The sequence below is a fragment of the Notothenia rossii genome, assembly GCF_949606895.1.
Source record: "Notothenia rossii genome assembly, chromosome: 3".
NCBI classification, from domain to species: Eukaryota; Metazoa; Chordata; class Actinopteri; order Perciformes; family Nototheniidae; genus Notothenia; species Notothenia rossii.
Genome location: NC_136901.1, coordinates 4,218,404 through 4,239,555, shown reverse-complemented (window position 1 = coordinate 4,239,555; position 21,152 = coordinate 4,218,404). Strand labels below are relative to the sequence as shown.

The 21,152-nt window shown below is 39.5% G+C and overlaps 3 protein-coding genes across 5 annotated transcripts; all 3 read left to right on the top strand.

The window, feature by feature from the left end:
- Positions 1-1,327: 1,327 nt before the first annotated feature.
- Positions 1,328-2,878, top strand: LOC307034599 (uncharacterized protein; the record flags this gene model as incomplete). Its single annotated transcript, XM_079673430.1, has 3 exons — positions 1,328-1,528; positions 1,650-1,984; positions 2,120-2,878. Exons 1-3 carry the CDS (start codon positions 1,516-1,518, stop codon positions 2,876-2,878), a joined length of 1,107 nt encoding a protein of 368 aa, XP_079529556.1. The 5' UTR covers positions 1,328-1,515.
- Positions 2,879-8,842: 5,964 nt separating this feature from the next.
- On the top strand, positions 8,843-15,072 carry LOC307033626 (N-lysine methyltransferase KMT5A-like). Of its 3 annotated transcripts, XM_079672160.1 has the most exons (7): positions 8,843-9,053; positions 11,188-11,307; positions 11,643-11,805; positions 11,893-12,085; positions 12,276-12,371; positions 13,237-13,365; positions 13,682-15,072. In XM_079672160.1, exons 2-7 carry the CDS (start codon positions 11,196-11,198, stop codon positions 14,945-14,947), a joined length of 1,959 nt encoding a protein of 652 aa, XP_079528286.1. In that variant the 5' UTR covers positions 8,843-9,053; positions 11,188-11,195; the 3' UTR covers positions 14,948-15,072. The 3 variants fall into 3 exon arrangements, with proteins under 3 accessions (XP_079528286.1, XP_079528288.1, XP_079528287.1); XM_079672162.1 differs by lacking the exon at positions 8,843-9,053 and having other exon boundaries at positions 10,204-11,307; positions 13,478-13,787; XM_079672161.1 differs by lacking the exon at positions 8,843-9,053 and having other exon boundaries at positions 10,204-11,307; positions 13,465-13,787.
- Positions 15,073-15,180: 108 nt separating this feature from the next.
- On the top strand, positions 15,181-18,367 carry LOC307030919 (uncharacterized protein). Its single transcript, XM_079667560.1, has 4 exons — positions 15,181-15,856; positions 16,030-16,083; positions 16,533-16,667; positions 18,087-18,367. Exons 1-4 carry the CDS (start codon positions 15,289-15,291, stop codon positions 18,299-18,301), a joined length of 972 nt encoding a protein of 323 aa, XP_079523686.1. The 5' UTR covers positions 15,181-15,288; the 3' UTR covers positions 18,302-18,367.
- The last annotated feature ends 2,785 nt before the right edge of the window (positions 18,368-21,152 follow it).

Sequence of the window (21,152 nt, the reverse complement as noted above, 5' to 3'; positions counted from 1 at the left end):
GTTGAAGTTTCCCCGTTATCCGGCTCCGATTCAGAGTCAGACAGCCCTGACACTGACAGCAGCCCTCAGACCACGGATGCTGAAGAGTATGAGGACACCACAGAGGAGCAACCACTGCTGAACGACCCGGTGGCTGAGACACTTCAGTCCGTACGGCATTATGTGAGCGAGGACAGCGCTCAAGAGATTGAGAGGGCCCGTGACTACAGGTGTAGCTGTACATTTAATGATGGAGTTCCCTGTTACACCCGTTACACTCCTGAGGAGATGGTCAAGAGACAATACCAAATGAATGAAATGACTAATGGTAAGTAACGTTATAACGTTATATTATTTAAATACCTTTGACTGTGGTAACGATGTGTGTGTGAGTATGGGTTAGTGTTAAAAACATAACAACAATTAAAATAATGCTCACATAACCACCTACAACTTAAAGTTGGCTAATACTCATTGAAAAATAATTGTGGTGAACATTTTCATACATTTTTCAACCCTACATTTTATCCACATGGGGAGACATATTTTTTTGGCTACCCCTTAAATCACATGTGGCCCCAGCCTAATTATCTAAAGATGTGCAGAGATAGGCAGCTACAAATGTATTATCTCATGTGAGAGCAGTTTACTCTGGAGTCACTGCCAGACTAGCCTGTACTTATTACCCTTTATAATAGATAGAATATGTGTGTATGGGAGTGTGTTTAACATAATACTATGGGCAATGTGTGGGGGGTGGGCCTGTGTGTTCTGTTACACGTTAAATATTTAAGTTGTGTGTGATGAGTGATTGACACAACACATGCAATGTTATATGATTTTCCAGGTGAAAAGCATTTGGTGCAATTTGGAAAGATAAGCTCCAACATAAACCTCTCCAAAGAGACCGCTTGTGCAAAGAGAGGACACCAAAAGGAGCGGAAACAGCAGAGAACGTCCTATTTCTTAGATGGGCACAAAATCTGCCGGGAGACTTTCAAGTTTCTACATGGGTGAGTTTGATTTTGAAAAGGCTACTTCACTTTTGGTAGTGTTACTATTTTCAAATGAAGTGGTGATAAGCAATGCATGAGTTGAACTGAGTTTGACAATAACTGAATAGAAGCAGAATTTACAGCAATAGTAATACATAAATAAATAAATATATATATACATGCTTTTACATAATGAAAAAATACAACGACAATGTATATACTACAATGCATACATTAAAGAAAGCCATAAAAAAACAATCAAAGACTGATGTTTTAAACCATTCCAGAATTTCTCAAGACAAGCTGACAGGCATCATCAAGTTCTGGCTTGGCCCCAAGGATGAGACGTGGTGGTCGTGTGGTGACCAAAAGGGTGTTGTCCTTTGAAGACATCCAGCGAATTGTACGGTTCATTACCAACTTTGCAGATGTCTTTGCCATGCCACTTCCTGGACGGATTCCAGGGTTTAAGAGGACGGACATCAGTGTTCTACCAACAACTGAGACCAAGTCCTCTGTGTGGCGGAAATAAAAGGTTCAGATGCAGGAGAAGGGTGGGTATTTTCTTATATTTAATCTTGTTTTTTGGGGGTTTTTTTACACGAGGAAACCTCAATGGAAAACTAATGATGAGTAATCTAACAATGCTATCTTTGTCTTTAATCACCTTTCCAGGTCACCGTGCTGCTGGCAACAGCACATTTAGGAAGCTGTGGAAGGAGCTGACTCCCAGTGTCATTATTGGGAGGCCGATGACAGACCTATGTTGGTTCTGTCAGAAAAACAACATTGCCATCTACCGCAGCTCCAACTTTCCCGACTGTGTCAAGTTAGCGAAGCTCAGGAAGCAGGAAGAACACCTCCGCACCGTGGGGGTGGAGCGTCAGGCTTACCAGGAGATGGTCGCCAGCTGTAAAGAAACAGCTAGAGAGCTGGGTGTCAAATTAGGACCCAACCAACCCTGTAGCAGAGACATCACCATCCACTACAGCTTTGACTATGCACAGCAGGTGAGGTGTGTGAATGTGATGAATGCTGTGATAATCCAGAATGTTTGGAATGTAACAATATGAATATTCACACATTTTTAGAATTAGAGTATAGATCACTCATTAGTTCATTCATCTGTTGGTCTGGTGTTACAGGTTCACTACCCCAGTGACCCTCTCCAGCCCGGGCCCATTTACTTTATGGTTCCCAGGAAGTGTGGACTGTTTGGTGTCTGCTGTGAAGGTGTTCCTCAGCAGGTAAACTACCTCATAGATGAGGCTCATTGCAGCAGCAAGGGTTCCAATGCTGTCATTGCCTACCTCCACCACTTCTTCTCTCAGTATGGGCTTGGGGAGAAACATGTTCACCTGCACTGTGACAACTGCTCTGGTCAGAACAAAAACAGATACCTCCTCTGGTACCTTGCTTGGCGGTGCATGGTGGGACTCCATGAAGATATCTCCCTCAACTTTCTTATTGCTGGCCACACCAAATTTGCACCTGACTGGTGCTTTGGCCTGTTTAAGCAGCAGTTCCGCCGCACACCAGTGTCCTGCCTGAAGGACATCAGCCAGGCTGTCAGGTCCAGTACCGTCACTGGAGTCAACATCCCCCAGCTGGTTGGCAATGAGTCAGGGGAGACCTTCGTCAAAACAGACGACTGGCACAACTTCCTTGCCCCCAGCTTCAGACCGCTTCCAGGTATCAAGAGGTACCATCACCTACGCTTCACCAGTGCCGAGCCTGGAGTGGTCTACGCCAAGGAGTTTGAAGGTAAAGAAGAAGAATCCTTCATGCTGCTACGCACAGGGTGCTTTACTGACCAGGAGGCACGTCCCACTGAACTGACTCCCCCTGGGCTTGATGAAAAACGGCAGTGGTATCTTTTTGAGAGGATCAGAGTTCTGCACTGAGGAAACCAAAGACATCACCTGCCCCAAACCCTTAACACCTCATCCTTAATGAGTGAGAGTGCATAATAAATCAACACTGTCATTTTTCTATAAATGCTGTAAAAATATATTTCAAATTGGTTTTAAGTACTGTTAGCTACTCTGTTGATTGTTTGCTATTTTTATATTGTGTAGTATATTTATCTGTTCTGTTGCTTGCTTCTTTGTCTAAATTAACTTTTGTGCCAAATGATTCTAATGTTGTTAGAGGTTAACATGCAATCAGTTCATTTAAGTATTTATTCATAGTGTTTTTCATAAAAATTGTATATCGATGATTGTGCACGTGGGTATGGGTGTGCACGTGAGTACGGGCGTGCACGTGAGTACGGGTGTGCATGTTGTCTGGGTGTGCACATGGCCATGTACATGGGAATAGATGTGTGCGCATAAGCATGTGCTCAAACATGACCAAAATACATACATAAATTGATGAACGTGCACGTGAGTTCGGGAGTGTACAGGAGTGCACGTTGGTACGGCGTGCATGTGTATGTGAGTGCCTTTGTTCCATGTATTGATGTATGAAAGTGACAACAAGAGAACAGTATAATGTGTGTGTGTGTGTGTGTGTGTGTGTGTGTGTGTGTGTGTGTTTTTGTGCAAACAGCTCTAGTTGAATTCGTTTTATGGTATGGTTCATTTGAATAAATACCTAAGAAAGTACTGCAAACTTTGAAGGCCTTTTTCTCAAAATCATGGTTCGATGACATTCATTATGTAAAGTGACGTATTTGGCTTAATATTTGGAGGAAAAAAACAATATTGATATCATTAGAAAGCTAAGAATCTCATCTTTCCAACAGTGTATCAAACTCAAAATGTGTTTCAGGGTCAATTTGACAGAAAATGATAGAGCAGGTCACATATGTCGTAGCTGCTACATTGTACTGCCATGTGGTAAATGCTTGTATGTTGCTCTTGCTCTTCCTGCATATCATTTATTTATTTTTGCTATGTATATAAATGTCATGTTCTTATATGTTGTATGTGACGGGACTACGGATAATATAATTTCACATCAAAAGAAATAACGTTTTAACAAATGGTATTAAATAATCTGATGACAGAATAGCTGAAACTTTAACAAAGTAAATAACTCAGTTACCTCTAATCATTAACCCATGTTTGTATCATTGAGTTAACGCTGTGTGTTGCTGCTAGCATACATAACACCTGACGTGGAAACGTTCCTCGTGGACGGGGCTACAGAGCTTCTAGAAAGACAGTCGAACCCGGTGCATTCCTCCGTCTGAATGTGGAGCACTTTTGATAAATGTTTAGACAAACTGCTCGTGTTACCGCCCTTACATGCTAAACTCTTATTGCTCTTTTGGTAACGAGCATTGTCCACATCGAGACGGGTAAAGTTTAACCACACCTCGGAGCGCGTTCTCTCCGCAATCTCCTCCGTGTGTGTGTTGTTGCATGTAGCAGCTGTGTGTGTAAACTGCCCCGCCCCCTCACACACAGACAGAGATCTGGATTGGAAATCTAAAAACTAAAAATAATCATAGACGCATTTTGCAGTCTTTTTGCATATTAGAAACGGAGTTGGCTAAACAAAAACTACAATATAATGTGTGTGTAGCAATAATACATATGACATGTTTTGCATGTCTCCAGTACCGATAAAAAGACCGATAACGTCGGAGCTTAACTGTACCACGGTCTTTAATAATTCAGCACCGGGGCCCGTTTAATACCGGGGCTCGGTACCCATCCCTACAACTGATGCTGTGTTGTATGTTTGACCTGGTGTCAGAATATCGGCATTCAAGATATTTCTTTAAGAAATTACACCGTTGATCCAAATATTATGCTCATTGGTCCCTCAATAATTGTGTATGTCACTTCTCTGTATGCCTGATTGTAGTTTCTAGTGAAAGAAAGAAACGACAAAGAAGAGGAGTTGGACTCGTGCAGAGGTCAAAGCTGTTGAAAACACACTAATGACCTTTATCAAATCTGGTAAAGTACCAGGAAAGATGGACTGCATTGCTTGCATTACAGTTTCTCCAGAAGCACTGACAGAAAGAAGCTGGACAGCGGTAAAGTTTTACGTAAAAAATAGAATCACTGCCCTTAAACGTGAAAGTGCAAGGAGAATTTACTGAACAAATGCTAATATGTGCTCCTTGCATTTGTTGTTCAGTTTTAATCTTGAATTGTCGGTTTCCTGTTTTACTTTGAAAGGTGTTCACCCTGTCTGTCATGTCTGTATTAGTTTCCTGTCTGTATTTTCTCTACTGTCTGATGATCTGATTCTGGTCACCTGGTCTCTTTGTGTTTTCCTTCCCCAGTTGTGTCTTGTCATCTTGATTGGCCATGTATGTATTTAAGTTCTGGTTTCTTGTTTGGCGAATTAAGAGTAAAGGGAGTTATTGTCTGTCTTGCACATCCAGTCGCCTTGAATAAGGTTATTTTCAGTTTAAACATGTCTGTCATGACTTGGGTCCATCCTGTACTGCTCAATCCTGACAGAAGGTGGGTTCTTTCTGTCAGGATTGAAACCAGGAACCCAGAACTTAAATACATACATGACCAATCAAGACAACAAGACACAGCTGGGGAGGGAGAACACAAAGAGACCAGGTGAACAGAATCAGATTATCAGACAGGAGGGAAAACACAGACAGGAAACTAATACAGACTTGGTGAACACCTTTCAAAGTAAAACAGGAAACCGACAGACTGTGACAATTCAAACTGAAAATAAACGGATCGTATTTGTTGTAACTGTTACACTGCATGTTGTGTTGTTTCTCCTGAGCCGTCTTACACCAGTTGGTGAGTAGGCTTGTTTAATGCAATGTGTCCCAAAGTTATTGTTTTTATCATTTAAAATACATGCGAGAGAGGCATGTAGCATGTTAGCTGTTGAATTTTATTTTAAATATTTGTCCCCTGTCTGAAATAAAAGCTTTGTGAAAATATGATCTCAATTTGTATCTCCTCTTTTGTACAGGATGTATAGTTTTAACATTCTTTAACATTGTTTCTGGTCAATAGGATCATCAGAGACAGTAAAAAGTCATAAACAGGGTTCGTACGGGTGCTTGAAATCCCTGAAAATGCTTGACATTTGACGTGGTGTTTTCAAGGTTGGGAAAGTGCTTGAATTTTGGGAATGGTGCTTGAAATTGAGATAGAGTGCTTGAAAATGTAAATGCTTTACTTTTACAATAAATTGCTGTCTGACTGAATAGTTCGCTTTTTAGATTAAAAGAAAATAATTGCTTCACTTCTACATAAAAAAGCTCCGCTATGCGCGCGACCTGCAAGTGTTTGTGTTACGTGTGACCTGGGCATTCTGATGAAAGTGATAGATGACGGTGTGCCAGGAGGTTGCCGTTTCAACGAGCGTTGGCTAGCAGAAGACAAATACAAGCCATGGCTAAGACGAGGGTCAAGCCCACGAGTAGCCTCCTGCAAAGTTTGCAAAAATAACGATGCGAGAGTCTGCCCTGGCGAGCCACATGAAAGGTACGCCGTAGTAGAGCATTTTAGATTAGGCTAACGTTGCATGTTACGTTTGTTTAAGCTAACGAGCTGAATAGCGAACTCGATTGAGGGATAATAATAATTGCAGGGGAAAATCATTTCAGAGGAGCGTACCTATGTTATGTGCGTGACAGTCGCCCTCGTGTGGTGTTCAGAGGATGAAGCACTCACGGCATTTTGTGTTATAGTCAAGAAATATAATCTATTGATTCGACAGAGCGATTTTGAAAGCAATGTATTTCTACTGGTAGTATGTTTCGTTCCTAAACCAAGTTGTTTATACTATAAAGAACATCTGATTTAATGTGAGGTAGGGAAATAATCATTTGAGTATGTGTATATAAATATGTAATTTACAACAGCTGTAAGATGCTTGAAAAGCTGGAAAATGCTTGAAAAGTGCTTGAAGTTGACTTTGGAAAAGGTGTAAGAACCCTGCATAAAGCAGGTCTGGTGGGTATTTAATTTGTTTATTTTATTTGCAACGTGTCAAATCATAAACAGTGCAAACAAATTGAAATAAATGTAAAAGTCTAATGATCCTCCTCAACCTTTGGCTATTGAAATCTAAACAGTGGAAGGTAGTGTATTGTTTTAATTGATTGTATGGTATAGAGGTCACCATTGTGCAGAGAGAACATCTTTAATGTTTAATGTTGAAAAGGCAAGCAAGTATTGTTTTTTTTTGGTTCTGTGCAGTACATAACAGTGTTGATAGTATGCCAATGAACATAACCTGGATTTCAGGTTTCTTTTTTTTTTGAGAGTATGGAAAATGTGAAGTGATTTTTGTGTTAACAAAAATATATAACGATTTTAGCAGTTAAAATCAAGTCTCGACCCTTCAGAAAGGCTGGACCCCATCAGGCTGTATACAGTCATTGGCCCCCACGGGTTAGCAAAAACCTGTGTGTGTGTGTGTGTGTGTGTGTGTGTGTGTGTGTTATTATTACATTGTGTGGCCATGCATCAGACAGCCCAGTCACGCCGTGGGGTCCAATTTTTTTGTGGGGTCCAAAACCCTGGACCCCACAAATTTTACTTCATATTCATTCAAATGAAGGTCAGAACTATGCCCTGTGAAGGTTTCAGGGTTGTCCCCAAAAATGACTTTTACCGACTTAGTGTGTATAAGTGTGCTAACAGGAGGTAACTCAGTATCGGCCACTACTGGCCAAGGCAGGTACTGCATCCCACACACACATTCCATTCTCCACACACACTTTGCTGAACTGCGCATGTGCAAGCAGCCATCTTCCAAGGGGACTAGCTGTTTGATTGGCTGGTAGCACTTAGCTCCTTATCTTAGTGTCTTTAATGAAATACAGAATTAAAAACACAAATATATACATTTTTGGTGAGTTTGACTCGTGTTGTCTCAATAACAAGCAGTGAATCATTAATCATTAATTAGGTAAATAACATAAATATAAAAAGATTTGAGAGATTACAGTGCATTACAGACTACAGCTGTTGTTAGCATAAATGCTAACTTAACATTGAAAAGGCCATATACAAGCTAAACGTTACCATACATGCTAAAATATTATATATTGTAGTGCCGATGAAAGGGAGTCGGAGGCGGTGTATTTAGAATAGAGTTCCACTCTTTATTATCCATTAACATGAAGAAGTGTCATGTCTCGCAAATTATGTTAGTTTTTGTCTGGGTCTAGTGATTTTCCCCTTTATTTTTGAATAGTAACCTTCCCTCTCGTTTCAGATACTCTGACCTCCCTTCCTTGTGTGTCTCCCACTCCTGTGATTGTCGACCCCGCCCCTGATTGTTTCCACCTGTTCTCCATTACCTGGTGTATTTATTGTCCTCGTCTCCCTTTGTCCTGTGCCAGTTCGTTTCGTTCCTTGTGACTACCACCAGCATTAGCAATCCAGGATTAACCCCAAGCAGAGCTTTGAGCCACGTCTTGTTTAAGTATTTTTGTTGTTCATGCTCCTAGTGTTTTTCCTCTTTAAGAGTGATTTTGTTTTTGTACCACTATCGTTGAGCTTTGGTTTGAATAAAACCTTTTTTTTGTTAAATTCTGTGAGTTGTGCATTTGAGTTCATACCCGTTTAATCAGTCGTAACAAGAAGGTAAGTACACATCTGCTCAGTATAACAAGCTAGCAGGAATGACTAAACCTAACCTAGGTGTTCCCACTAAAGGGTCCGTGTAGCAACACTATCCCACAGGTGAATTATGTCTAACTAGGTGTCAACACAATATTATATATATATATTAATTGTAATTTATTATTATATATTATGTTCTAAGAGTACTCAGATCTTGTGCTTGAGTAAAAGTAGAAGTACTCAGATATTGCACTTGTCACCTTTTTCATACCTGATGAGTTTGCATCCCTGTATATATATATATATAAAATAATACAAATCTAAATGTTCTTAATAAAATAGCCTTGTCTTAATGATATGGTCAGATTGGGTCACCTTGATTTAGATATTGGGACATTCCTGGTGGGCGGAGAGAGGAATTCTCATTGTGATAGCATGACCACCCTTACAGGATGTGCTGACTATTTAAAACAAGCGCTCCATTTGAGGAGAGAATGGAGAGAACCACGTGGATCGCATTTTGCACTTCACTGGCAGTGGGAGTGTAGCTAATGAAAAGGTAAGTTATGACTATACATTTTAAATGCACATATTTTACTGAACATTAACCAGGTAGCTTATATTCAGACTATGAAACTGCAGTGTTTCCCCTATATACAAATAGTGGCGGCGCAGCGCCGCTGCTGAAATATGAGCGCCACTGCTAGGGGGCGCCAGCAAGGTACCAAAAAAATAAAAATAATAATTTTTTTTTTTTTTTACTTCTTTTTTTTATATTAAAATAATAATAAGTGGCGACCCTTTTTCATTTTTGATTGTTTGTTATGTGGATTTGTAGTATTTGTGTTACTGTATGGTGTAAAGTGTATTTTTGCTAAATCTTGAGACATTGCCACTGTATGTACTAGGCAGGGCCAATTTCTGGCATAATACACAGGCGGTCGCCTAGGGCGCCAGATCTGGGGGGCGCTGCTCTGGGAGGGAAAAAACTTTTTTGACCGTTGGCGCTCATCCAAATGTTTGGCCTAGATGTAACAACATTCATAATTAAGTAAATGTAACACCCTTTTCACCCCGGTTACACGTTTAATTTGCCCTGTGTGCTCAAAGTGCACCAGATTGAAGCATTTTACTGTAAAATGTTGAAAAAGAAATCTTGTTCATACAATACTGAATACATTTAAAGCCATTTTGACTTAATATACCTGTGTCAATAAGTTTCTGTTTTTGCAGTGTATTTGTAGAGATTTTTCATTTATTCTTTATATAAAATGTTGCCTAAAATCTCACCTAGGGCAGCAAATTGTCTAGAACCGGCCCTGGTTCTAGGCCTCAAGAGCCTTTCTTGTGCTGACACATAGAAATAAATTGGCGGGGTGCACTTCGCACGCGCACACACTAAAAAATTCCACGCGCTCCGCGCTCACATTATGCTTGGCCCACGTGCCTTAGCACCACTGCTATGACTCCATCCTAGGGGAAACACTGAACTGTGTTTGCATGCTTTAAAATGTAGCAATCAACATGAAGTAACTCAGTAAAAAACAGTTATAGCAACAGGTTTTTGTATATTAATCATTTCACTTTGGAGATTGCTACCTCATGTTAGCAGGCTAGCTAACGTAGCTATATTAGCTAGATAAAGTAGCTATGTAGCTAATGTATCCACATGTATCCGTATGCTAGCAAGCTAGCTAACGTAGCTAATTTGCATGAGCCTTGCACCTAGCGTTGAAACACCTGCTTAGTCTGCTTCAATCTAGGGCTGCTCAATTAATCGTATTTTAATCGCAATTACGATTATGGCTTGCAACTATTACGAAAACAACGTAATCGAAATAAAACGATTATTTTTTTATTATTATTATTACTTTTTCTTTCAATTTCTTTATTTGTTTTTATTGGTTTTTCAGTTGAATTATACTTAAAGCTCAGGGTAATCAACTGTTAAAAACATACTGTTCACATTTTTTATCTCCAATAAATGGATGTTTTCAAAGTAAATAGATAATCGTTTTTAATAATCGTGATATCAATTATTGACCCAAATGATCGAGATTATGATTTTTGCCATAATCGAGCAGCCCTACTTCAATCTATCAACTGTGTGACAAATGTGACTGGAAGATTTTCTTTTTTTCTCTAAACTTTGTTTCAAATGTATCATGTATCCAAAAATAGCATGTAGGAAAGATTGTGCTTGAAGTTAAAGTTATTTTTAGACCAGAGAGCATTTAACCTGCCAGAGAGGACCCTAATCCGGGTCTGGCAGGTAGTTTTTTCACGAAACTGTGTCTCAGGGCTTCTTAATATTTTTTAAAACCTATTAATGTGCCTTACTCACTTAACGGTTAGAAACTCAGCTAACTGAAGATATGAACCATTTTTACCGAAACAAAACACAAGTCTCACAAGAAGCGTCTAAATTAGCCCTGAGCGAAAAAATGCTAACATACTTATTAGCACAGAACTGAAGGTAAAAATACCCTTATTACTTATTTGTATTTCATTTTACTAAGGCTTAAAACTGAGCTAGAACCTGTTAAGGCTCAATTGTACTAAAGTGAAACCAGCAGCATCACCCTGCCCACAGTGTCCTAGATGTAGTTGTCTAATACTTAAAGTATTTTAATGAATTGCAATAATTATGGTGGTGTCTGGTCACATTAACGCTTCATTGTTTTTGATTATAGGATAAAAAATGGCGGGACTGAGACGCAGGAAACCCCCCCTCACGGATGCGATCGAACATGCGAGCGAGGCAGTTGACAAGACTGCAAAATTGGAAGTGATGTACATCAACTCTTTTAAAGGTATGTCTTTTTGTCATCAGTACAATTTGTGTTTTTATGTTCAAAGTTGTATCAGATCCTACACCCTTACTAGTACTTAAAGTTCATTGATTAAAGTACTGTTGCATTAATTGCATCCTCATACTATTGATAGATTTTGTATTGAAGGGCCTGATGGGAAAGCTGAATTGTTTGCCTGGTCTAGTGTGCCAGGATAATGTATAAACCAAACCAGAGCTAATAACTATTATTACTAGAATACTATCTAGTTTTGGTGGATTTGAATAAAAAACCATGGCAAGAAGATGAATCACTGTACATTTAATCATTTAAATAATAACCTGTAATTGGGATAGGTCGGGGGGTCTTTGCCACTTCTCATTTCCGAAAAGGAGACTTTGTGGTGGAGTACAGAGGGGAATTAATACATTCTGAAGAATCACAAAGGAGGAGGAGGATATATCATGTCAGCTGTGCTGTCTTTATGTTTGACTTCTACTGGCAAGAAAGAACATGGTGGTAAGTCCTAAATACAATTTTACATATTTGAAATTGAGTTGCAAGTTGTTATTTTATGAACATAAAACGTGGTTTATTTTTATTAAGTGTTGATGCAGCACAAGAAGATTCCAGTCTAGGAAGATTAGTCAATGATGACCACAAACATCCAAACTGCAAAATGAAGAAGGTCGTGGCAGAGAACAAGCCACACCTCTGTCTCTTTGCACTTCGAGACATTAATCCTGGAGAAGAGATAACATACGATTACGGAGGAACTGATTGGCCTTGGAGAAAACAGGTTTGAAAAATATATTTGCAAAATTTCAAGTAGATTTGACAACAATTTATTTGCTTATGGGTGTGTTAGTAAATATTAGATTAGGAGTTATTCTCTTTCCTCGCATTTAGACGAAGTTGTTTCTACCTTCTAATTTTTGGATCAGGTAAAGGCACCGTCTTATCAATAATAATGTTGAATTATTCTTCAGGTTGGAGAGCAAGCTACTGCCATCGAGTCTTCTGAGGCTGAGATCCCCAGTACGAGTGAGCCAGCTCCTCAGAGATCTTCAATCTCCGACACACAGGTACGTCTTCAATGGATTTTCCCCTTGACTTAATATCCCTAATAATTCAGTATAGAACCATTTCCTGCTTTATTGATATTTGGTATTGGAATTTGATGGTTCAATTGGCGTTTCTGTAGATCAGTGTATCTCTGAATTTTTGCTGAACACAGTCATGTTTTTGTGATTAAATGGGGTCCAGTCAGGTTGCCTTAAGCAGAGTAGTTTCACACACACATATCAGGGGTCCTGTTGTTGTGGGGTCCATGGTAACTGGATGATAAAGTAAACATTTAAAAGAAAGATCATTTAATATTTATTTTTAATTCATGTTTTAGTCCTAATAAATCATTGAAACGTTTTTCTATCAATCAATCAATCAATGTTTATTTATATAGCCCAATATCACAAATGTTACATTTGTCTCAGTGGACTTCACAGTTTGTACAGAATATCAGTAGACAATACGACACCCTCTGTCCTTAGACCCTCACATCGTACAAGGAAATACCTTGTTTTACATACGTTTTAAATCATCAAGACATTTAAATGTTTTTTTTTTTTAAATGATACTTATATTAACAATGTAGGCCGTTATTCTTTCCATATAATTATAAGTTAATTCATTTGAAATAGCACTTCAACATTTGAATAATTTTTTTTCATTCACTGTTATAGATTCAGCCAGAAGCTAAAGTAATGGCTTTGCTCTAGAGTCTATATTGACACAAATCTAATGTCACATTGCTCAATGAAATGGTGAAACATGTTATAAAAGAAATATCAAACATTTTCAGTTTTCTTCATGCTAGTTCATCGGCATATCCATACATCAATGTTTGCGTGTTATGTTAGCATATTCTTTACTATGTTTTATTTTCTTTAGCATTTAGGTGAAACAGAGTCCTATCTTTTAAAGAAAAAAGATGGGATGATGGTTTCCCTTGTAAACTACACAGATTCAGACGAATCTCAGAGTCCGTCCCGAATTGCCATCCATGACGATAGCTCTCAGGTATTGTCATACATTCAGTTTTGTGTATTAATTTATATATATATCTATTGATTTATTGGTACAAATGCCAACTACATACATTTATTTTGGACACTCCAGGCATGGAGTCCAGGTACTGACATTGAACTCAAAGAAGACAAAGATATTTTCCCAAGGCTGAGGAGGACTAAAAGCATACAGGTAAGCAACATTTATGTAGAGATGATCAATGTACTAATCCTTATATTTTGTTACTGGTGGTTTCAATACATTGTAATTTAAAGTCTGAATAGCAATTGTTTAATAGGTGAAGTAATTTATAATCTATTTTCTTAAGATGACCAGCCAGATTGAGTTTGGTTCAGATGAGCTCTTTGACCCCAGCTCAGCGGACAGTGGAGAGGAATATATTCCTAAAACGAGTGAAGACTGTTCTGGTACAGACACAAGCGAAGTTATTGACCTAGTCCACAAGAAAGACAGCATGCTTGGACGCCAATACTTTCAAAAGCTGTCTCACATCAGATATGAATGTCTCTTACCAACCCAAGTGAACAGTAGTTCTTCACAGCAGGTGCCCAACAGAGGACGCTCCCCCTCAAGAAGAGATAGCAATTATAGTATTAAACGCAAAAGACAATGTTTAGGCAGTGGATCCTGTCCCACAACACGAACCATAGAGGGTAGATCGTTAAAACAGGGTATAGTTGGCGACACTGGATCCGTATCTGAAAACTCGACACATGAAGTTGAACCAAATCTTCCTGATGGGGCCTCTTCCCTTCTTACAGAAAACGAAGTAGCTGAAGGTTCACGTTCACCTTGCATACCTGCCGTTTGTAAAAAGGAGGATGGGTCAAGAATGTACAACAAAAAGCAATATTGTTTGTACTGTAAGATAGGAGTTGGAAAAATAGCAAGGCATTTGGAGCGTGCGCATCACAATAAGCCTGACGTTGCACAGGCTTTGTCCTTCCCAAAAGGTTCTAAAGAAAGAAGAATGCATTTGGAACATTTAAGAAACAGAGGCAACTTCGCCCACAATGTTGAGATATTAAATGCTGGCGTTGGAAATCTTGTTTCTCGCAAGCAACCCAAACAGGACTCTCAAGCACAGAATTTCCTCCATTATGTTTATTGTCAAGGATTGTTCAACAAGAAACTCCTTTGGCGGCACATGAAGATCTGCAAGTTCAAACCCAATGTTCCACAAAAACCTGGCAAAACCCGTGTCCAGGCCCTGTCTGCATTTGCTGTACCTCCACCACCTGGCGTCAAGATAGAGTTTTGGAAGCTGTTAAACAACATGGTTCAAGATGATGTTTATATTGCTGTCAAATCTGATGTATGTATCACGGAGTATGGTGAGCACCTGTATCACAGGCTTGAATATGATGTTGGCAAGCATGAATACATACGGCAGAAACTGAGGGAGCTTGGAAGGTTTCTGGTATGTTCGACGAAAACTACTCCCTTAAAGACCATGTCAAACCCATCAATTTCTTGCATGTTGTGCAAGCAGTCAAACATGTGGCAGGCTTCGACAGTGAAACCAATACATACAAGTGCCCAAGTCTTGCCCTTAAAATTGGACATAGCTTGAAAAAGATTTCAATGCTTGTTGAAAGCCGTGCAAACGGACAGAGCAACTACTCAGCAGCTAAAGATGCTCGTACGTTCCGCAGAGTATATGAAACCTGATGGAATGAACTGATTTCTGCCGCATCACTGAGAACCCTTCAGGAATCCAAGTGGAATGCTCCTCAGTTGCTTCCATTTACAAAAGATGTCCAGACTCTCCATTCTTATTTAGATGTGCAACAACCAGAAGTTCACAGTAAATTGTCTGCAGATAAATCTCCCCAGACATGGTCACAGTTAGCAAAGGTCACTTTGACACAAGTCATTTTGTTTAACCGACGTAGAGCAGGGGAAGTTTCAAAAATGCCCCTATCTGCATATTTGTCTCAAAATCCATCAGATCCTCAGGAAGATGTGAATATTGCCCTGTCAGAACTAGAAAATAAACTATGTAAATACTTCAGGAGGATAGAGATAAGAGGAAAGAGGGGAAGAAAGGTCCCTGTGCTTTTGACCCCAGCAATGCAGCAAGCACTGGATCTGCTCGTCGGCACACGGCAGGAATGTGGGGTTCCTAAGGAGAACATTTACTTGTTTGCGAGACCATCTGCTTTCACCTGCTACCGCGGTTCTGATTGCCTTCGATACTTTGCCAAGGCCTGTGGTGCAAAGAATCCTGAAAGTCTCACCTCTACAAAACTACGCAAGCAAAATGGAACTCTGTCTCCGGTTCTTAACCTCACCAATACAGAGCTGGATCTGTTGGCGGATTTTCTCGGCCATGACATAAGAGTGCATTGGCAATTCTACAGACTTCCTGAGGGCACCCTTCAGCTTGCTAAGATCAGCAAACTTCTCATGGCCTTGGAGCAAGGACGCCTGGCAGAATTCCAGAGCAAGACCCTGGATGACATCAGCATTGATCCTGAGGGTAAAATCTTTTTTTACATGTTCATACATGAAATACCAATTCTGTTTCCAAAGTAATTGTACTTGTATATAAAAACATATTTTTCTAGGGCATTATTGGAGCATGTCAGACTTAATTTAAGTGCATTGTGCTTCTACTAATTCATTCTCCTTCCTCTAACCCCAAACTCACAGAGAATGTGCGCATGGACAGCAACAATGAGACAGTGTGTGAGTCAGACTCACAAGGTAAATATTATTTTTAAGTGGGACCATGCTATGTCCCATTCAAGTTTGTGGTATATGATCCTGATCTTTAGTACTGTAGCATTTTGTGTCAGCTGTATCGGCAAGTCAGATTGTTGTAATTACCATCATTTTGATTAGATTTGTATCATGTACTTCATAAAAACAAAATTGTAAGACTTAAATTACTGATGTGATATGAATGAAAGATTACTTTGATATTACAAACCAGTTCACACTGTAGAGCTCAGCTGTAAATAAAAGCAGCGAAGAAATACAAGTTTGTTTGGGTAGACAAAAGGAGGGAGAACATAGTAAAGAAAGGATCAGATTTGTTTTTAGCCATTATACACCCATTGAAAAAAGCCGCATCAAATATTCGAGTTTTAGCTCGGGATATATCTAATTTTCTTGCAACACATAATTGATTATTTTTTATATCTGGTTTTCAGAGGGTCAAGTCACATCCACTCAGATGGAGAATGAAACAACAATGAGAGATGGGAGCAATACAGATGAAGCATCGCAACAGGGCCCCATGACACCTCCACCAGCTGCTCAACCACAGACCCAGAGAAGGCAAAAAGGTCAACTTTTTAGACAATACTTTGTTACTGAATGCTCTTCCATGGTTGATGTAATGTTTCATGGTTCTACACTGACATCTTTTAGATCTGCTTGTGTATAATGTTAACTCTTTTGAATATATAACATTACATTTGCATCTTCTATTTGCTCTCTTGCATTTTGAGTTACTGGTTAGCAATTTTTCTTTGTTTCAATCCAATGTAAAAGGGTTATTTCAAACGCATTAGAAAATGTATACCTAGTTTACCACCAGGATTATGCAGTTAGTTTTGGTACGTTCATGTGTGAGGTAGGGGTTTCACAACTACCATTATTTACTAGTCGACAAGTTTTTCAAAATAGTAGTCGACTAGTTGTTACGTCGTCATAAAGACACACAAAGAGAGGTGTAAAACTGTATTTTGTATTGCAATGCATACAGTTACGTTAAACACTGTAACAAAGCAGCATTTTAATTTGGGTTACATGGCTGATTAAATAAAAAACAGTAACTGGACTCACCAAATCTACTGCAAAAACTCTGTTAAGAATATAAATGCAACGTAAATCCAGTGCGCATTGCGCAACACTTTACTCGCTGTCACTGTCCTCCTCGATAAGGATGTCCACCCTTCCAGGTTTTTTGGTTTGCGTTAAGGAAGACCAAAGCATCAACATGTGAGGGAAGGAGGCTTGACCGCTGTCGGGTGACAGTGGTGCCTGCCAGGGAAAACATCCGTTCACTTGGGGTGCTGGTGTAGCCAGGTAGCTCCTGGAAAGCTTGGCTAAACGGGGGAAGCGGTTCGCGTTTTGTGCCCACCACTTGAGAGGGTTATCCATTGTGGGGATATGGGGTGTCTGCTGGCAGTAATCCTGTAGCTCATCCGCGCCACTGTTGACCCGTGTTTTCTTGTTGCTCTCGAAATGAGGTCCAAACAGCTGTTCAAAGAGGGGGTGCTAGTGGAGCACGCTCGTTAACTTTTAGCGTGTTTTGCTGGAGCATTTTGCAGCGCCAATGTCGGCATCCTCATCTCCCATGTTTGCCTCCATTTTGTTCACGACTAGATGACTAGGGCCTACAGCGCTGAGTGGTAGTGGACTAGTCGAGTAGTTGGTGAAACCCCTAGTGTGAGGTTTTGAGATATTCTCCTCTGAAACTTCTGCCACCATGCCCTTTATATCTAAGGTCAATGGAATCAGAATTATTAATGACATTCTGGAAGAATGTCGTAAAACTACTTAATGTGTATTATTGTTTATTATTTTTTGTACCAATCAATATAGATTTATTATAGAATCTAAAATGGAGACCGAATTTATTTACATATTATGCTACTTGTGTTATTATTCATATATGTCTATCAACTTTTTCTCTCATAACTTTTCCATAGCAGTTCCAGAAAAACACAAAATAATTGATTTGTGTCATTTTTATACAGGTCGGCAGCCTTTCAAGAAAAAGCTGTGGGAAAAGATGGAGATCCAAGCTGTTGAGAAGCACATGATGACCTTCATTAACACATGTCGCGTTCCGCGGAAAAGCGACTGCGATAAGTGTCTTGAAATGGAAGGAGAAGCACTCAAACAAAGAAATTGGTTGGACATAAAGTTTTACATAAAGAATCGGATCACAGCTCTCAAGAGCAAAATGTAAAGTGATCATTGATGTCTGTTGACACCATTAGTTTTTGTTGTCAAGTGTAATGCTTGCAAAAGTTAAATCATTGATGCAAGCAGAGGCGCGGGAAGGTATTTTGAGTGGGGGTGCTGAGGTGCTGGACTCCAGTGAACACTATTATGGGCACTATAGAGCACGCACAAAAAAACTCCCCACACGCAAACACACAGTAAACCCGCGACTGTTACAATGAAGGGTCGATAATCAGCTCAAGGCATATAGGCAGCGGTAAAGTGCTATTTTTTACGAGTGGGGAGCGGACCTCACCTCCTCTAGGGGGGTCCGGGGGGATGCTCCCCCGGGAAGATTTTTTTAAAATATTGAAGTTAAAAGCATCAATCTGGTGCACTTTGAGAGCAACATTAAGAGATCTATGGATACATCTCTCAACACCCAGATGAAACACAACTGTAAGCAGATGTTCTTTTTCTTTATGGATATTTTACAAATCACTCCCCTTTCAAACTGTATTCTTGTTTTACTGCCATATAGTATTTCATAACTGTTTTTCCTTTATTCTCTTATTTTTTTTATAACTATAATGATCATATGAAGGTGTGCCGCGGAAATAATCTTTTGAATAATTTTTGACCAAACCGTTTGAGACCCACTGAGATACCTTAGACTAAAGTTAACTATCTAAACACTCAGAGAGTCCTTTAGCTCACCTGAGCCTCTCAGTCTGAGAGGAGAGCTCTCCTCCAGCTTGTTGTGGAACAAACAGCTCCGTATGTCCGTTAGTGCAGCTAGCTAACCAGATGCTAACAACACGGTCCCTGCTGCTGGCACCGGTCCCTCTCTCTCTCCCCCTCTCTCACACACAGTAAATGCGCTATTTCCGCACACACACAGAGCCACGAGCTTGAATGACACAAGCACACTTTTATTTCCATGCAACTCTCTGATTGGTCTGGTGTCTTGCCTCTGTTGCATTCACTGAACACGGGAAATTACATTCCTGCCGTCCTTTCTAGTGTCTTGATGAGGTTCACGTAAAGCACCGTTAATGTATTATATTATTGAGGTAGAATTGTCCGGGGCTACAGAAAAAACATTCGGGGCAGGCCAAAATATTATTTTACCAACAATGTGGAATTTATTGGCTACATATTACAGATTATGCACAGCGGGAGCAGCAATAACCGTCAAATAATAATTCAGACAGGGGAGCGCCGCACCCCCTGCCTGCCGCTAGGGGGTGCTGCAGCGCCCTCAGCACCCCCCTTCCCGCGCCCATGGATGCAAGCCACTATACAAATATAAATCATACTTTATTTCTTATTTCACCCCTCATTGATGTCCTCTTAATACCTCCTTTTCTTTTATCTGAATTATTCACAATTTCCTCCTGCCTTATCTCTTCAACCTTATCTATTTCATCTTATCTTCTCTTACCTCTATGCTTTTTAAATCTCATCTCTTTTTTGTAATCTTCCTTTTATCTCAACTACCTTATCATCTCTTCTAGTTTCTCATATAATCTTGTTTTTTTCTTAACACAATTTAATCTTGTCCCTTTTCACACTTTCAATTTCCTTATTTCTTTCAATGTCCCAAATATCACATCTGGTGTTCTCGTCTGTATCTACCATTTTATTGTCATGAATCGCATATCGTTACTTAAGTAATCTCCCTTTATGTCTAACATAAAAGTTTTGAAGGTTAAATTCTTTCAGTGACCTTAGACCCTCATTTAAAAACAAGTTGTTTTTTAAGTCCTTTTTGGGACCTTTGTTATATAATAATGCCGTTCTTAAATGGCGATACCTTTTTGTGTACACAGAATACAGTTCTTTTGAAAATTAAAAGTCTAATAACGAAAATTTCCTTGTATTTACTGGACATTACAATTACTATTTAAGCAGAATAGCCTTATAAGCATGACTTATATGGCTTCAATAATTAACACTTAGAACACAAACCCCTCTTTATTTAAAAAGTAGGAAACTGATGCACATTCAGTAAATGTACTGTGAGTCTCATTCACGAGTTCAGACATCCCTGTGTCACAGTGTGTAAATAGACTTATAAAAAACATTACTATAATAGCTTATATAGTAATTAAAATGCTATCAGTACATTGGAATTCAATATAACTGTCACTCAACAGAAGCTACATGTTGACACTAAAGGTGAAAATCATTCTGCATCATGATAGCCCTCACTTTGACAGTCAAAGGTGTTACATTGTTACCTAAAGTAAGTTTAGTAATACAGTGTGCAAAGTGACCCCACTAATGTTTTAAACCAGACATTGTATTTTTGGAGCCCACACATGACTAAAAGCCAGACAGCGTGTATATATGGACCCCTCCTGTAACTCTGTACCTGACAAGACCCCATGAAACGGGTTATAGTCCGGTCAGTGACCTCTACTTTCTCTGATTGATAATTTGAAGTGAAATCTTTGTTTGAGTCCACTTCAGGATTCTACCTGATTTTTTACAGTGCTGTACAACCTTCAGAAAGGGTGGATCCCAAAAGGGATGGTCTGGTCAGGTACCCCCAGAATGCAATAAAGACAAGGATGTGTGTGTGTGTGTGTGTCAATGTGGTATACCCTACCATTTTACCTGACTACCCACCAGCGTTACGCGAACCTTGGTGGTAAACATGGACTATGCCGAAGTCCGCTTAAAACTTAGAGTGTATCCATGTTTTTTAGTGTCTAACTATCATAAATCCTCATTTCTGACAAAGTCCTTTTGTACCCTATGCATATATCCGCTTAAAACTTAAAAGTGTATCCATGTTTGTTACTGTCTAACTAACTTAAATCCTCATTTTCTGAAAAGTCAGTTTATACCACAAAACATGTTTTTTGAGT

Bases quoted from the DNA above. Each gene is read 5' to 3' on its own strand.
- LOC307030919 (XM_079667560.1), top strand. From the start codon at position 15,289: ATGCCCCTATCTGCATATTTGTCTCAAAATCCATCAGATCCTCAGGAA. The intron at 15,857-16,029 runs GTAAAATCTTTT...CCAAACTCACAG, and splicing joins CATCAGCATTGATCCTGAGG to AGAATGTGCGCATGGACAGC. The intron at 16,668-18,086 runs GTCAACTTTTTA...ATTTTTATACAG, and splicing joins GACCCAGAGAAGGCAAAAAG to GTCGGCAGCCTTTCAAGAAA.
- LOC307033626 (XM_079672160.1), top strand. From the start codon at position 11,196: ATGGCGGGACTGAGACGCAGGAAACCCCCCCTCACGGATGCGATCGAA. The intron at 11,806-11,892 runs GTAAGTCCTAAA...ATTTTTATTAAG, and splicing joins TGGCAAGAAAGAACATGGTG to TGTTGATGCAGCACAAGAAG. The intron at 13,366-13,681 runs GTATTGTCATAC...TATTTTCTTAAG, and splicing joins TCCATGACGATAGCTCTCAG to ATGACCAGCCAGATTGAGTT.